General features: G+C 41.6%; 1 protein-coding gene across 1 annotated transcript in view; it reads right to left on the reverse strand.

Annotated features, from left to right (window-relative positions):
- The window catches only part of TAFA1 (TAFA chemokine like family member 1), a gene marked incomplete at both ends in the record, with an annotated part of 212,282 nt that extends 202,002 nt beyond the window's left edge, over positions 1 to 10,280 (reverse strand). The window contains one exon of the mRNA XM_082768454.1: positions 10,163 to 10,280. Coding sequence (XP_082624580.1) covers positions 10,163 to 10,280 — 118 coding nt within the window. The remainder of the gene's footprint in view (positions 1 to 10,162) is intronic.
- Positions 10,281 to 18,044: the final 7,764 nt, after the last annotated feature.

Consider the following 18,044-nt stretch of genomic DNA (forward strand, 5'->3'; position numbering starts at 1 on the left):
ATTTTTATCCCCAGCATTTGAGTCTGTTGCTCTCCTAAGGGTGGAGATACAATGTGCACAGCATGCTTGCTATCCACATCCGGCTCCCAGTCGGGGTATCTTCAAATTCTTTTTACAACTTTGTTCCACTATTTCCTCATACCATCCTTTAAGTAGAAAACTCAGAGCCCACACTTATCTTTCAGGACTTAAGAGTCTAATCAACATCATACTGAAGCTGAATAACAAATAAAAACATGAGATAAAGATCTAACAATCACTGTCAACTCGTTCAGTTCCATGAGTTACCAACAGGAGGAGACTGGCACTAAACAATTACTCATTTATGTCTTAAGGGATAAGGGAAATGCAGAGCATTTGCAACCAAGACACTGAGGAAGATGTGTTTCACCTCCACAAGACTCACTGAAGTATCCCACTTGGCAGTTCATCTGATGCACACGATGCACTGTGACATACTGGGATGTGCATGCTGGAGCATCACTAATGGACATCTGTTTGCCAGGAGTCCCATCATCCACCTCTGCTGTGGATACAGATGGGTGTTAATAGACAGAGGAAAGGTCCTGCCATTGAGTAGCCTTGGAAAAGTCAGGAGGTCCCATGGGCACTTTTTCAATTAACAGGGGACAGCTAATGTCTTAAGATTCCCATAAGATTAAAATAAAAAGGCAAAGGCAAAAGAGGGAAACAGTGTTGCCTTACTCTTAGGTATTTAATAAACTCATCTCAGGATTGCTAGCTGTGGTGTTTGGGCCTCATTAATTTTCTCTTCCGAAGTTAGCAGACACTCGCAGGCTTTTGTCTATTGCTGTCATCAAGGCATTTGCATGCACTAATCCATGACAAATGGTTTCATTTGATGCACATTGGATTTCCTTGCCTGCCAACCAGAAAGATAATAGAAATACCAAGAGAAGCTAAATTAAAACTAAAGGAGTCATCTATTTGTTGGAGAACTTGAAACACTTTTAAAATAAACACCACCTGGGCAGCTGAATTCATGGAGAAAGGGCTGAGGTTTCAGCCATGGAAAGCCAGTTTCTAAAAATGCATCTTTTTCTTCCCCAGGTCATTAAAGCCTCACAAAATACAATATTACTACAGAAATAATTATACTACAGATGTGGAAGCCAGCTTGGACGCAATCATTCTGTCAGATCCTGCACTGGCACACTGAAAGCAATTACAAACTCATTCAAAGATGTCTGTTATCTCCAACTCATCTCTAGAGTTCCTATTTTCATGCACAATAGTGCCTTTTGGCTGACTGGCCACCCAAATTTAAAGGCATCCCAAAAGTAGCCAAAGAGAGGAACTTCATGAGTTTGTAATATGCGCATCATTAGTAGAGCCCTGGTAACTTACAGACTTAAGCAAGATTTTAGATCAGGGAAATACATCCTATTAGAACAGCAGACAGAGAGAGTTGATTATTGGGGAAAAAAGGCAACTTTTGGAAAAATAGGCCTCCTTTAAGTTCACTGATGCTGCACACCAAAACAAAAGCTGGTACCAACTGGAAGAACACACAAGACCCTGTCTGGGTTTGTGTTGGCATTGGACTTGAAGTCTGTGAGGTCATCATCTTTTCAAGAAAGGGCCACTGTTGGCATATCTGAATATATGCTTCCAGACAGAATTTACTCATTTAACAGGATGAGTACTTGTTTTAGGTGGCTGCTGGGATAATGGAGAAATTTTATGCTGATTTAAAAAGTGTTTATCAAGAATATCAAGGTAGAAAAAGAGGAAGGCAGTGAGATACCAAACTAGTCTTTTTTTTTTCCCCCCTTACATTATTAGACAGTTTCAGCTTCAGAAAGCAATTCCTCAAAAACCTTAAGGTTTCAGAATTCTCCACTCTGCTCTGATTTCACTACTAGAACATGAAGTAGGCTAACATTCAAAAGCTTCTGAACAGTAAAATCAGCTGATTTTTAAATGGGTAAACATATATATTACTGTATCATAGCCATAAAACAATACATTGTATTATAATCATACTTCAGTGTATTTTACTATAACTTCCTTATACAAAACACCTTCAGCCAAATGCCAAAGCTGAACTAGTTTTTTTTTCCCCTCACAAATGTATTTTTCAAGATGAAGTTCTGAACACTACCTTACCTTTAAGGTCAGTCTTTCTTGATCTCAATTCTGTTTGGTTTTGAATTTTTATCTAAATTCAGAATTATTCAGAACAAGATAATTTCCTTCTTAACAGGTTTGTATAGGGAAATATATACAGTACTATGTAAACATTCATCCGTGAATCTGTACAGAGCCACAGCTGTTATTGATGACAACAGTTCAGCATTTAAGGAAAAAGGTCCTAAACAACAAGGTCCCTTCATTTATTCACATTCTTTAAAAAAAGTAAACATACAAATCAATGAAACTGATTTTCCAAATAAACCATCCTTGCTTGCTCCCAACCACTTAATTAAACACAATTAACTCTAGTTTGTTTTGGCAACCAATTAATGTCATGATCGAATATAAATAGACTCTGCAAGAAAAGATTATAATTAATAAATCCTTAACAATACAGTAAAATTACACTGAAGCTTTGCTTGCCAGAAATACTTAACAGCATTTTTGAAGAGCATTAACGAGGACACTAAAAAAAAAAGATGATAAAGTTTCACCAAAGTGTGTACAATTAAGATCCTGAGGCTCTTGCCTGCACTCAGGCTGACCTATATAACCTACTGGCATTATTTACATCAGAAGTTTTCAATGCCCAGTTCCCTACCTCCAAATAAACTGGAATGGTTTATCATGCTGATCATAGGTGCTTCCCAGTCAAGTCCTCCACGAGTACAACTTTTACTTGCATGAAAATTAACTGCAGAATAGATTTTTACTCATTGTATTTAGTGTATTTGCCACAAAGGCTCTTGATTCAGATTTGTCATCTACAGAATCCAAACTATTAATCCAATTGGACTTTTGGATCATGTGAGAGGGCAGATTAAATGCACATTTTGACCTGAATGAGCAGCTCTCCTAAATAATAAAGGAGCAAAGGTTCCCATTTAATCTGCATTTTAGCTGCCTATTTTTATGGTGACAGGGTGTGTGTCATAGAAACAAACCCTCAAAGCTCAGAGGAGAAACATTTAGGCATCATTCTTAAAAAAGACCATCATGCATGACTGTCAGTGGGAGCTGCTGGTGCAGAGCAGTCTTCTCCTGGATTACACATAGCTCAAAGTTCAGGCACCACAATGAGAGCACCACTGAGCAAGTTCGGCCACCTCTGACTACAGATTGGCCTTGTCTTACTTCACTTGGCCTTTCTCAAGGAAGAAGTGAACTCCAAGCCTTGGAACAAGTACAGTGCCCCCTTTGGCTGAACCTTGTGCAGTGCAGAACCTGCCCAGTACCTTCACAGACTGAGCTGTAAGAGTGCTGAATTAAAAAAAAAAAAAAAAAAAAAAAAAAAAAAAAGCTCAGGATCATGAGCTGATGGGTGTCTACCACTAGAGTGCCAGATGTGTAGATCACTCCAAGCATTTAGGACTTGATTCCAAAAATCCTGATTTACTCACATCATCCATGAACTAGTAAGGTCCTCCCCTCCCACAGTTAACTCACTTCCCACCCTCCCCAAAGGAAAATAAAGATTACAATAGAATACTATGACAATTATTGATTATCAAATAATAGCAACGATGATCCTGTCACTGAACACATTACCTTCCAAGGACAGCTAGATTGCTTTCTTCACCCCATGCAAAGGAAAAGGGGAAAACCACTGTTCTGGAAGCTACACAGAAGGTGCATAGAAGAGAGCAATGTCAGATAACAGTCTTCTAAATAGAGCATAGAAATATGAGTCAGATACATACATGGGGCTTTGTAACTTCATTCAGCTTAATTTACACCCCCAATTCCCCACTGTGCATCATTGACTGAGTATAATAAATTTCGAGTCCAATTGTGCTGCAGTCGTAGCTGACCCTGCCTAGAGCACAATGAAAAGAAGTCTCCAGCACTGCTACTATGCAAAAAAAAAAAAAAAAAAAAAAAAAAAGTTTAGCTGGAGAGAACTGCTCTATACAGAGCATCTGGAAATAGCAAAAATGCTGAATCCCATCAGGAAAATAAATCTTGCTCACAGCAAAGGCTGATTTCACATGATTTCACAGCAGCTCAGAAAAAGAAAACATTCAAAGAGAAATCCAGAGATTGTAAGAGGGATAGGATAAAACCGTATGAAACAATGGGAGAAAAAGACACCTGTCTTATGAGAAAATGCACTCGGATATTGCCTTTTAAAATATAAATGAGTCTTGGACTTAAGTAGGCTAATCATTAAAGGGAGGTTTCTGACATTATCAGCACAAATACTCCAGTGCAGAGAAACCTATATTGCCATTGGGGGTTATATTTGTAGGTGCCAACTCTTCCTTGGAGCTCAACCACCACGGTATGAATTCTCACGGTCTTTAAAACCACGATTGCAAGCTACAAATAGCGCAGAGAGGTCCCTCCATGCCTCACCACAGCCCCAAGGGCTGCTCTGAGATCAGGAGGCACCTGCTGGGGCCACTGCATTCACAGAGGTTTTCTGGTCCCTGCTCCCCCAGAGCAGCTCCTGCCATGCAGATCAACATACCTTGCTCCTGCCTGCCCAGCCACCTGCAGAGAGGTCCAAAGGGGAGCTGGGATGGCACAGGCAAGGGATCCAAACATGAGCACAGAAAAATTGCATGTGCAAGGGACAGCCTTCCTCTTGCAATACCACCATAAGCACCCTAGGCTTGGGGCTCTTGCACAAGGAGACACAGCGGTGCTTGCAGCAGCTTGTGGAGCCACACTGTGCACAGCGGGCAGCTGGGTGCACACCATACAGCATGGCCATGCTGTTCTTCACAGCCCATTGAGCTGCAACACCTGCTCCCCTCAGCTTGCCTTGTCTGCCTGGATCAGAAGTAACAAGGTGTCACGTTCAGCATTGTGACCGGTGACAGCTTTCCTCCACCTGCAGCTGAGCTACACAGTGGTGAAGGAGAGAGGTGTCCTCCTGCTTTCGGCCCTCCATCGAGCTCTGCTTGCTGCCTGGCAGTGCTACGTACCCTCTGCACTCTATCTTAGAGACTGTTAAAGCCCTAAAGTCTGCTCCTGTTTGGAGGTTTGATTCTTCAAAAGCCACAGGCTGCTATGCCTCTAATAAAGCCTGCTGCTGTCAGCAAGTGCATCACACAAGCTCTGCAGGTGGTTCATCGCTACTGGGCTGACAGCAGTCCTACTTTGTCCCGAAGTGTTGGCTTCATTGCATCAGTTCTCTGCTTCCACAAAACACAAACACATTCGTCCACATATATCCAGATATATTTCGTGCATGACCAGGAACACAGTAGGTAGCTCCAGGCTGGATTGCTTTACCTTGCAGTTGGTGATTCCACAGTTTCAAGTACAGCCTGTGAAGGCCAGAAACGTACAACAAAGTCACTGAGAGCGCAGAGAATTTCCAGCTAGCACCTGTGGAATGCCAAGCTGGAAGCAGGTTTTTCTGATCATGAACCAACCAGGATGCTGCTTCAAGTGTATTTACTGACATAAATGACATCTGAACCAGATGTTAAAGCTTATCAGTTTGTTCCTTTCAATTAACACAGCAGGAAGCTCCAGTTGTCAGCTTTCATGTCCACGATCTGATCTACTGCATACAGGCCAAGTTGTTGCACAGCATTTTAGACACTATATACTGAAGGTAATTTGCATTCACACCAAATTACTAATAGAATACAATTCTTACTGATCACAGAAAGCGTACCCACTCATGTATTAACTACCTAGTTCTAGATCTGCTTCTATCAACACCAAGAGCAAAAACCCTGTTGAATTCATCTTCCAAATCTTAATTGCTCTGCCAAGTACAGAAGAATATTTTATTTACACCTTACTGAGGAGTGAGATTCAGACCAACATTCTTCACAGGCTGTTTTGAACTGGATAGCCTCGCATTCGGGACATATGAAAATAGCAGACCTTTTGAAATGTGAAAATATGCAGTTTCCCCTCAAGGCTATAAAAATCAGTGGGAGGGCCAAGATCAGAACTAAGAAATTTTTTTGCTCACAGCCACAAATTCAAGTTTCTGCAAAATGCTGTCTGCTAAGAAAGATGCTCAGAGAACTCTTAGGTTGATGTTGGTTGTTAGCTTGCATAGAATTGCTTCGATGCCGATTTTCTTCCTCATAATATGAGGTATAGAGAATCATTTACTGAGGTGATTTTTAATGGGCACATCATTAACTACTGTCACAATAAAAGATACTTTCACATTTACTGACTCACAATTCCAGCCATACTTGATTCAGCCCATGACTTCCCTCCTTTGAATAAACTTATCTTTAATTAACATATTTGCAAATGTCAGCACTGCTATAGTAGGTACATGTTTCTGCTTGTGTCTGCCTCACATCTTTATGCTGTGTGCAAGACTAGCCTAGCATCTTAACGTGTAGCCAATTATTTTGCATGAACTTACAGGTTCCAGTGTACTTTCCCATATTTTTAAGCAACACATGACCAGTGCTGTCCAGTGTGATTCAGTGCTAGTTAATGGTCCTCACTGGGTGCAAGACATCCCTCATTCATAGAACAAAGCCAGAAAAATTACTAAGAATTGCACAGTTTTGGGGAGGGTTAATTGTTATTTTTAATTTAGAGAAAAATGAAACACTGCTTTTTGAATATTTTATTTTCTTGCCAAATGCCAGCATCTACACTCTGCCTCTGGGACAGAGTCAATACTGTCAATCAGATGATCAATGGACTATCACAGGCACTCAGCTAACTCTGCAAATCACAACCTGTCCACTCTAATCCTCAGGCCAATTCAACAGCTCTACAGCCATAGAGCTTCTTACAACCTAAAACAGCCAATGTGGAATTCTACTCATTATTGCTGGTTCTTATTAAATCATGCAGAAATGACATACTTCTGAAAAATGGAATTTGTTTGCACAAAGTTATTTCCTGTGAATGCTATCACACATCCTTTGCTTAACAATTTTCATCAAAATGAAATATATCCATAAAAAGCTGCAGAAAACTATACGTATTACCCAAGGGGAATCATGTTGTAATGGCATTCAGCTAGCTTACTCCCCATTAAGGTCTCTGGATCCTACTGAAAAAGCTCAGAAATCTACCCTGCCCACCTCACCTGTCTCAGTCAAAAGGAACAGCTATCATCACTTAAGGGTACTTAACTGCAGCATTGAAACTTTTCATTGTGTTAATAAGACAAGAAAGAATTCATGAACAGGTACAGACAATACAGAATAATCCATCTTAAAAATCAAGCAATATGCTCTTACTATCTGTGCCCTCATGCCAACATTTCACAGAAAATAAACCTCCAGTCAATTACAAATGCTGTCACGTAAAATGGTTCATCACATTTGTTTTCAAGTTCGCACCTTCTGCCAAGTCATCTAACTGAATAAAATCCTGAACTATAAAACTGTATATGGCACTGAAAGGAAGATTTAAACTTCTGTGACTGCATACCGAGTGTAGAAACCTATTTCAACCCATTCAGATGCTTGCTTAAGATAGTTACAGGAGGAGAAAAAAAGAACAAGCTCAGAAATGTCTGATAATAAACTAATCTTCTCATACATTACCCTCGATTTCCAGTGTTTCAAAACTGAATTAACCACAGTACTACAGATGGGTATACTCACTGCATTAATCCATTGAGTTCAGTTCAAGTTTATTACGCTAAATCCTCTCTGTGAGGATTTTATCTTTTACCTGCACCTTCCTGTTCTTAGTGAGGCTCTTCTATTCATCAAGTATGAGAAGCACAAGACAGGGTAAAATCTGCCTTTTTAATCATGTTGTACCAAGGTAGCCCCAAAATGGAGTTGAGCAGCTAAGAATTGCCCTTATTTTAGAGCTTCTCGTTATCTATGGAATATCACGAACTGAGGGAAAAGGTATGCTGAGCATGCTATTGATTACAGCTACATTTGCCACGATCCAATAAGTTGAAATTTCATATACCAAATATTAAATTACTGAAATTATGTACTGGTTCATCTGCATCCATTTTTTATTCACTTTTATTTGGCTGAACATTTTAATCTTACTTACACAGTGACTAACTAAAAGTAAATGACGCATTCCTAATATTATAAATATGAAAAATAGGGTGTGCTCAGGGACTGCAGTTGAATACATTAAAATCACTCAGTTTGCTAGTTAACATATTTCCATCCCTTTTATGTACAACCTTTCGCATTCAGTTGGCAGACTGCAAATTCATGGCCTTATAAAAAACAGTCTTGATTTTCTGTTGTGACAGCAGAAATTGCCCAAAATCTTGAGCAGTTTCCCTAAAGGATGCCCGCTCACTGTTACTTCCCAGGTGCCACACAATCTGAAACCGAGGTGAACATCATGTCAAATTCTACTCATCTGTCAGTGTAGTGGATTATTTCTTGAGAGACTGAAATTGGCTGCCTGGGATCAGAACACCATCAATCTTATTCGTGTAGGGTGTGGAGATGCTGCCTGAGAAAGAAACAGCCAAGCTTTCCCTCTTGCGAGCCTAAGTAGGTGATGAGGCAGCTGTAAAACCTTCACTCTATCTGTATCACATCTCTGAGTGAAAGATTTTGTCATTTTTCACATTTCTCTAACACTTGGTATGCATTCAGTGTCTTGCTGTTCTTGCCTCATAAAAGAGGTGATTTTTCAACCTTAGGCAAATGTTGCAGAGCTCTGAATCTGTCCAGCTCTCATTTTTTCTCATAATGTCACTTGTTTCAACTGATTTTGCAAAACAAGATTACATTTTCCTTTTACCTACCTGCTTAGTTGAGCTGTTTTTTCCTATTTCCTTCACTGGGGGACAGACTTAAAAAACTGGCAGCATTACCCACAATTGTGTTGTAACAAATATTTTGTTCATTTCTCTGCAAGTCCCAAATAAAAATATTGCCATTCAAAGACTCAAACTTCCAGTGCAAGCTAGTAAAGATAATAGCATTAATCTAATGTTTTAATGTAGCTACCTGGAGCTGATCTGTCAAGGACTTAAGTTTGTTTCTCTATATTACACATTTTATTACAAGAAAACAAGACTATGCCAAGAAAGCAAGACCTATGACTCTTGGATAAGGGAAATAATTGGGAAAAAACTTTGAATCATTAGGTTGATAAAGACATCTCTTTTTGAAGGTATGCCATTTGATTATGAATAACTCCAAGTATTAACTGCCAAATATTAAGTGATGTGTCACTGAAACTTAACATTTACCATCTTCCACTTCTAAAGCTCTTAAGACCTCTCTCTCCTTTCTGCAGTTCTAGATCTGTAATACACAACTCATGGTCTATCTAACTTTAACTAGATGATACTGCACTAGAATATACCAACTTCTCAATTTTTAAACATGGCTCATCCTCTTCAAAGCACAATTAACAGTTGAAAAATTGAATTTATTAATAAAAACACAAGTACAATAAAACTGATGTGCAGTCTCTGTGGATCACAACAGTCAAAGTGAGTTGCGTTCATTGCAAACCTGAGGGTCTGACTCAAAGCCTTGCACATGCTTAACTCCATTGAGAGACACGCCCAAATTTTCCTCTGAGCTGCATGTCTGCAAGTTTCAGAGGTAAGCTTGTGAACCTAAGAAAAACTGTGTTGTCATTTACACCAAGGCAAACACCTGACCTCCAGTGAACACTAAAGACTGAGGGAGATGTGGTAACAGCATTTCAAGTAAGCAATACCTGTCCAGCTTAAGTTAGATAATGCAAATAAAGTTACCCAAAACCGTGCTGTTACGTCTTTCAGTGTTGTACACCCACTCCAGAACTGCATGAAAGGGGGAAAAAGGGAAATAGAAATAAGGACAAAGGCAGAAACTAAACTGTTATCCAGAATGGGATTCCCATGTTGGGAGGTTATTAGAAGACAACATTAAAGGATGAATATTACAACATAATATTGGCAAAGCGCAACATGTTAGACCAAAAAGGATGCTCTGCAACATAAAGGCAGAAAATGGATATAAGTTAAATGATAAAATGGATTTTATGATTAGTCAGTCATTTATAAAGACAGACATGAGCATGGTGGAGAGCCTGTAATCTTACAGCATCCCACAGCTGATATCAGTCCTACCTGGTCTGTGCAGGTGATGCTGCTGGAAAGTGTGATGGAGGGACCCCTGACAGAGCAGCATTGCACAGGCACTTATCCACAAATACAGGACCCAGGACATTGCAGAGACCACTGCCATTCTCTAAACAAAATATTAGATAGACGTTATTATCCATCACCTTGTAGCACACAGAGTAGTCAGTTTCCATTACAACAGTATTGTTATTTTTCTACTCCTTTTGTTAAACATCTTTTTTTTTACCTGGTCAGTTTTTCCCCCATGGGATGCAATTGTCATACAACAAAGGTCATGCCCAAAAAGGACAGTTGATGTAACACTATGCCAGCACAGGAGCCTGGATAACTTTAATAATTCAGTGGCAAAAATGAAACTGTAATGATCTGAGGACTTGGGGGGAAAAAAACACAACAAGAAAATATAAACAGAAGGCTGGGAAATATTCCCACACTGGTCCACTGCCGAATTTAAAAGCGGGGAGGGAAATCACAAGGCCAGCTAAAAATACTGTGATGTCCAGACAGCATCAAAACTACTTTAAACACATTGCAGATAGGGATACAACATTATCAGGCATCTGAGATGCATTTCAAAAATATTCCATCCCCAGTACTGGAAGACTAATACTGCCCCAGAAGGTAAAAGATTTTTTATTTATTTTTTACTTTCGTGAGCATTAATTTTTAATCATGATGCTGTCTGCTAAACAAAGTAATTGTTTCTCAGAATTATTTTCTAATCCCCAGATGCAACCAGATTCCTTTTGTTCAACCTCTGCATGTGCAAAAGGGAACGGAGTATGGCCAGACTGCCTTTCATACATACTCTATAGAATATTTTATCTTTTTCACAAAATAGGTTATGTCAATTTTTTAAATGAAAAACTTACTGAAAAAAGGGGAAAGGCACTTTCTGTCTTTCAGTGCTGATGTACTTGTGCATCCAGTACAGCTGATCTGTTTTTTCGTACTTGTATTCACTATCATACTAGCTGGCTAAATTTTCCTGACTTTTCAACTTCAGCAGCTCTTCCTTAATGCCTGCAAGGATCTGGAGGTTTGCAAGGCTCAGCTACGCTACACATCGTCCAGTTCCCTTAACAACACCTTCCGCTGCATTTCATATTGCTAAATTAATCAAACTTCAGGCACTCTCCTTCTTCAGCCAATGACATGATGTCGTTTTCTATCTAATAATCCAATCAGCTGAACATCATTTTCACAGAGGAAGAAAGACTTAGAAAGATTAAATCTCTCACATAGAAAAAACATGCTTTACACAAAAATTAAAGAAGTCTGTGTGACTTATCAGTGGAATTTCTGCAGTAGGAAGATTAGCAGCATTAATAGAGAAAAACTCAGTGTCGATAAAATATATCCATGGAAAAATATGTTCGCCCAGTTTTAAAGAAGTAGACATAGCCTTCGGGAACCTTTAAGACTAACTGGCAGAAAAGAGCCACGTAAACTGACAAGTCTAATTAATAGCAAACACCCAAACATTATTTTGATCAGCATGAGGCTCTTTCTGTGTTCAGAGGATCTGATGCACTACTCAGCATATAATTAGTTTCACTGCTGACTATTTACTTCCCAGTGTACAGCGTACTTCTCCTCTCTTCAGACCTAGTTATCTTGCAAAATAGATTCAGTCCCCTCAGATCAGGGAGCTCCCAGAAGGCTTCCTGTGTCTTCAAGAATTAATGCCTTTTTGTCATATTTGGTGCTCATACTTTTTTATACAAGAAGCTAAGAGAGAAAGGTAACTCTCAGAGATATTTCAGGTATTCGGGTTATTTAAACTGAACTTTTAAAAATCTAGCCAAGCAGTAAAGCAAAGCCAAACTTCTATGGTCTGCTTAATTCTCCTGTGTCTTTCTTCACGCATCATCTTCTAAACCACATGGACAGCAGAATTCCTTAACCCACATTTATTTATGGTCTCTAATTTTTTTTAAACCTTTCTGAAACTACACTATTACAAACTACCTTTGTTCAAACCCCAGCATTTCTTACAAACATTTGTCTTGCACTTTTGTCAGCAGACTTATACACAGTTTTATGCACAGATCATCTTATCATTATTAAGAAACACAGCAGAAAGCATTCATCCCGTTATGATCTGATGAGTTCTAGATCTGCTTTCTGAATCTTAAATCCTAAAGAAGCTCCTTACCTGAGTAATCCAACCAAGAGCAGAGCACTCTATTAGTGTTCATTGGAAAGGTCTAACACTTTTTAAAATCCATCTGTACCACAATAAGGGATTTTAATAGCTTCCCAATAATCTTCTTTATCAGGATTATGAGGAAAAAAAAAATCTCTTGTTACAAATCCTGTTCCCAGAGTAAAGACATCTGAGCTCTCAGACACTGCCGTCAGAAAAGTGGCCAAGGTTTGAGGGGTGGAAACCTTCTCATTTTCACCTTTAAATCATCTCCTAGCATCACCCTCTGCTTGACGAGACCTTTGAAGTGATCTTGAGATAATTTGCAGCTTCCAGGATACTTAAGGACGAGCAGCAGTTCAACGCCAAGAGCAGCCTCACTCCAGCGCGGGCGGTGCAGAGCCGGGCAGCCGTAGGCACGCCGCTACACGATGCTGTAAGTACCGTAGCCTGGATCAACGCATCCCTGCTCGGGAAGGGGATCACATGCCTTGAAACGACACGGCCCCCGGTGGCGAGGCAGGGCACCGGAGCTGCGGATGGGCTCCGGCACCGGCGCGGGGCCGGGCGGGCAGTGCCGGGGGGCCGGGCTGCGCCGCGCCTTCGCTCCGCGGGCGCTCCTCCCGCACTTGTTCGCGACAGCCGAGGGAGACGCTAAGAAAGGCTCCGTCTCTCCCTTTCTCTCTCCTCTGACAGACGCCTGTGAGCGGGCAGGGGCGGTGCGGGGCGGGCAGGGGCCGGATCCCGCACGCCAGCAGGGTTTTTGCAACACCTTGCCGCACCTGAGAGAGGGGCTTGCTCGCAACTCCGCTGCCATGCGGCTCAACAGACAATAGAAAGGAGCTTTGCTTTACTCCTCCTGAATGCTAAGACGCTAGGGCTGTTTATGCTAAAATTATTTATTACGGTTATTTATTTATTGGCTACGTCTTAAGTGGCCATTTACAGGAATGGAGTGGTTTCCTCTCCCTGTCGTACCATATGTAATTATTTTTTTAAAGAGCCATTGTATATATTTAATACACATCGAAGCACACCATTCACTCAGCATTACAGCTCACATCTCTGCCTACAAAAGGAAGAAGGCAAGGAGACAAAACAAGTTTCCATTTTAAGAGCTCAGGGTGAACATACAACTGTGTTGGTATTTTCTTAAACCTGTGATAGAAAAGCATACTACCTTCACTGCTTACCAGCTCCAGACACCAACAGTAGTAAGTAACAGTGATAGGTATCCTACTCCCAAGCACCCCATTCTCAGCACCCAAGGACGAACATCTCAGTGGAAATGCTGAGAGTTGCAGTGAGTTTACCTAACAATCTGTACTCTCCTTTGGAGCCTCTGTATTTCATTGGGGAGTGCACATTAAGAGCTTGGCCCTGCAGACTGGCAGGATCATTGCACTGGTCTCCACCCCAGCGCTCACAGCAGCTCTTTATTACAGCCTTGTCACAATAAAGCTGTTGGGGTGAGGGGTGAAGTGACACGGGAGAAACCCTCCCCTCACTCCTGACCACCACTGCAGCACAGCTCCTGGCAGGTCCCAAAGCTGCCCTGGGGAGAGGGTGGCTCAGGACAAGTCCTGTGGTGGCCACAGATGCTTTCAAGAGGTCAACATATCTTTTAGATATTTTGTGTAAAACCACGCAACACTAGTATGGTTGGGAACATAATGTTCTCTTTAATACACGTTTTCCCTAAGAATTTCCTTAGATACTGGAAGAAGGCCAAGAACTGGAACAGTTGCTGCTACTTTCTGGCCTCAGAAGGGTCTAGAAGTTTCCAAAAAAAAAAAAAAAAATGCTGATAAAAGAGACAACCAAAGCACATCAAGTACTAATGCCTAAGGAACCAGGACCTGGGACCAGGTGCAGCCCACAGCAGGAGGTGATGGATGGGTGGAGGGCTGGTGGGCACAGCTGCTGTGATTTTCTACCAAAGCCACAAAGAGGCTCAAGACCTTCCTTCTTTCCATGGAAATGTGGGGAGCATTCCACAACACCTGAGGGGCAGGTGATGGGAATTTATTTTAAAAATAACACCTTTAACAATATGTGCTCCCTCTAGGGCAAGTGAGGAAGGGTATGGAGTGGGGAGGTATGAGGCAAGAGGAGGGAGAGGGGCCTCAAGAAGCAAACAAGATCTTCTAGGAAAGTGAAAGGCCTTCTGGACAGCAGGAGGAATCAGACAAATTGTGACCACACACCTTGGCAGAGTAGGCAGAGACAGATTTATGCAAGATACAGATTTATGTAAGGTACAGCAGAACTGTCACTCTGCCAAGCACTGCTAACTCCCAGCTCCATGAGGCTAATGCCACCATAACCCCTGACAGATGCTGCTATTGCTCAGGACAAGCTCTGCAGAAACATGGGACATGTTGCTTCTGCAGGGTAGGGGGGAGATCAGAGGGACAGAATAGAATATTAAACAGGCTGCACTTGCAGTCTCTTCCCTGCTCTGGCTTCCAGCATCAGATGGGAACAGAGGAGTCCTTGGCAAGTCTTGCAGTAGCATTCTTACACCTGTTTTGATGTCCTTGCTGCCAGTTTTAACTTTCAGTGGACCAACAAGACATGAAACAGGTACTCTCACCCTGCTTTAGGCTGGGCAGTGTCCTCGACTGATGCTTTGGGGCTTTATTTTTGCCTTCTCATTTCAGGAGTCACTGACTTTGACAGGAAGGGAATGCTGCCTTACATGTGCCCATAGGCTTATGTACGGAACTTGGAGCTGCTATCACTGACAAGGCTGGAAACAGAAAATGTGAAGGAAAATAAGACACCAGTGAACAGTCTGCACATTTTAAAATCCCTTGTCATAACAAGGAAAGGCTGAAAGAGTAATTTATGTCTAGAGGAAAGAAAATGAGGCAAAAGGTTGTGGCCAGCCATCCAGCATGCAATGGCAGCTCCACCCAGTGCAGGGGCAAGATAGATCCAGGCCCTGCACCAGGGGTAGACCAGTCCCTGGGTTACACGATCCATTCCCCTGGGAGGGGAAATGGCAATCAGTGCAAAATCGAAGACAGGCCAGGGAGATCTGCAGTTTGCACACCCACAAGCCTGTGAACAAGATATTATTTGTCTAAAATCAACTTGCAGCAGGACTACAGGGAAGCAGAGTATTCGTAAACAAGGTCTTGCCCCTTGTCTCCCTCCAACCATCTGGCAGCAACCACAGTAGAGAGGAGCCTGTGATCTGCCCATCACAGAAACAAGAAAGGCTTAAAGGTATGGAGAAGGCCAGGCACAGCAAAGGTGAGGGTGAAGTTGTTAGCTTATGCTAGTAACACTTGAGTGTTCTTCTCACATTGGTTTGTCCTCCTCCCCACTTGGTCCTTCCACTAACTCTTGATGGCAAACAGAAGAAAGGACAGAAACCAGGAGTTTTGAGCTACCCTAATCAAAGAGCAATGGAAGATTGCCTGTCCACAGCTCTGATAGAAAAACTCTATGGGGTTCCTGGCAGGGTTGCCAAAAGCAGGCCATTACACTGATGTGATATTTCTAAGGTGAAGGTAGGTTGCAAGGGGTCAGCAGGCATTAAACTGCCTTTGAGACAGGTTGCCTCACACAAACAACGATTGTATTCACAAGAAGAATAGCCTTTCCGTCCTGGTTCCACCATTCATCTGAAGATGCCAAGGGAATGACAAAAATAGGCAAATAAAAATAAATGCTCTTCAGTCCCTGAACCTCTATTTATCACAAGTTTCTGTGCAGACCGAAAAGGAGAGCATATGCAACCCAGGCAGACTAATGCAGACAGCAGATTGGTACTTGCACCCAAATAAGGGCCTCTGTCCTCTACTTTCTCATGCTGCCATCTCCGTTCCTCTCTGCCTCCCCCACACACGCCTTTTCCCCATGTAGAGATTTAACACGACAAATCCCAGGCGTGTATTTTACAGGGTTTGAAGAAGGCTCACCACCTTTGAAATGCAAAGCTCATTAGTTCTAGTGCTCCTGGGACAATGAAGCTTTGGTTTTCACAGATTGTGTTCTCCATCCCTCCCAGCTGCTCCCACCCACCCTACACCACTCTTTTCCATACACCCAAACTCAGTTTCAGCTGCTGCCTGGGCAACAGGCAGTACACATTGCAGCTCATCAGTACCTACATGTTCCTACTCCAGGTGAGCCAGTCTAACAGTACATTTTACCTTACCTCCACCATAAAGGGAAATTACAGACTCTCTCATCTCACATCTACAACATTTATGGAAGCTTTCTTTAAAATCCCACGGAACAGAGCTTTTGCTTGCCTTCCCACCCCACCATCAATTGCAACAGCAAACCTTGGCCTCCACTGAAAGCCAGTCCACATAGACAGCCAGCAGCTGGGCACACAAAGATCAATCTGCATACATACAATAGCCAGAACAGCAACCACGAAGCTCAGAATGAAAACAGCCATGAAACAACCCCTCATTCAGGGCCCTGTGTCTCCCCAGGCATTTCTAGCTCTTGGTTTCTTCCCCCAGAAGAAAAAGGGAGAACCAACACTAAAGCAGGATTTTTTCAGAGCACAAGAAGTCTAGGAGCTTCCTAAAAATTAGGCATGGACACAGCTGTGCCCAGAAAGACAGTTATATTCTCAATGCATACAGGTGTTTGCAGCAGTTTGAGTTTTATACGCACATCTCACATGGCCAGTCAGATGCACACAGTAGTGCATTATTTCTTTTTCCCAGGAAAACCTTACTTCCCCCTCCTTGCCCAGAACCCAGAAACTTTCCTTTCTCAGTCCCCACTGCTTTTGCTCCTCTCCTGAAAGGGGTCTGGTCTAACCTTAATGACAGAACCAAATATATTTCCTTTTCTTCTTTTGTCTTCTACAATAACATTAAATCCTTTAGTCTGTATTGTCAGATTTTCTCTCCTTCAACTTTAGTGGAAAGCAAAGATTTTAACTGAGTGTACCCACACTGCCCATGAAACGCTCAGCCAGAAAGCTACACAACTTTTTGTGAAGGAATCACGTTTGGTGATTTGTCTAGCTGTGATTACAGCCTCTACTGGCCAAGTACAAACTATACAATCCAAAAGCCTAAAGAAGCAGAGATGAACAACAGCACATGCAGGGAAACCATTTTCTATGGGAGTCCAGGGGCTAGTTCACATGGTTATCATCCCACCTCACATATGGTATGCAAGCAAGTCTGCTCTGTTCCTGCTGCAGCCACAGCTATGTAGTGCACAAAAGGAACTTTCACAGTATTTTTTTCCAGCCTACCTTTAAAGTACTGCTCTTCCTGGTGAAAGACAGGTCTAGTATTCACAGTTCCCGTGCTTGAGAGACAAAGATTCTGCTTCTTACATATTGTCCATACCTAAGAGGAGGGAAAGTAAAAAAAAAAAAATATATATATATATTTGTCAAGGAATTTTATATCAAAAAATTTATGTCCCAATGTATTTTTAAAGTACATAGGACAATGCACAACAAATCTCAACCCTTGTCTATTTAGCCAACAAGATCAGTACATGCTATGAAAGTAACAAGAGGAATTAGCTATGAAGTACATTAGCGACAAGCAACCAAACCTCAGTAACACCCAGTATAAGCAAAAAACCTGATTGTGCTCAGGATATCATGGCAGGTGAACATATCATCTCCATTTTATGGAGGCTTTTTATTTAGTTCAGAGATGCCCAAGAAAGCAATCTAAGTTAAAACAGCCTTGACTGATGCTGATCATGGTGTTTTTGTCA

The sequence above is a fragment of the Aythya marila genome (genome assembly GCF_965140915.1).
Source record: "Aythya marila genome assembly, chromosome: 10".
NCBI classification, from domain to species: Eukaryota; Metazoa; Chordata; class Aves; order Anseriformes; family Anatidae; genus Aythya; species Aythya marila.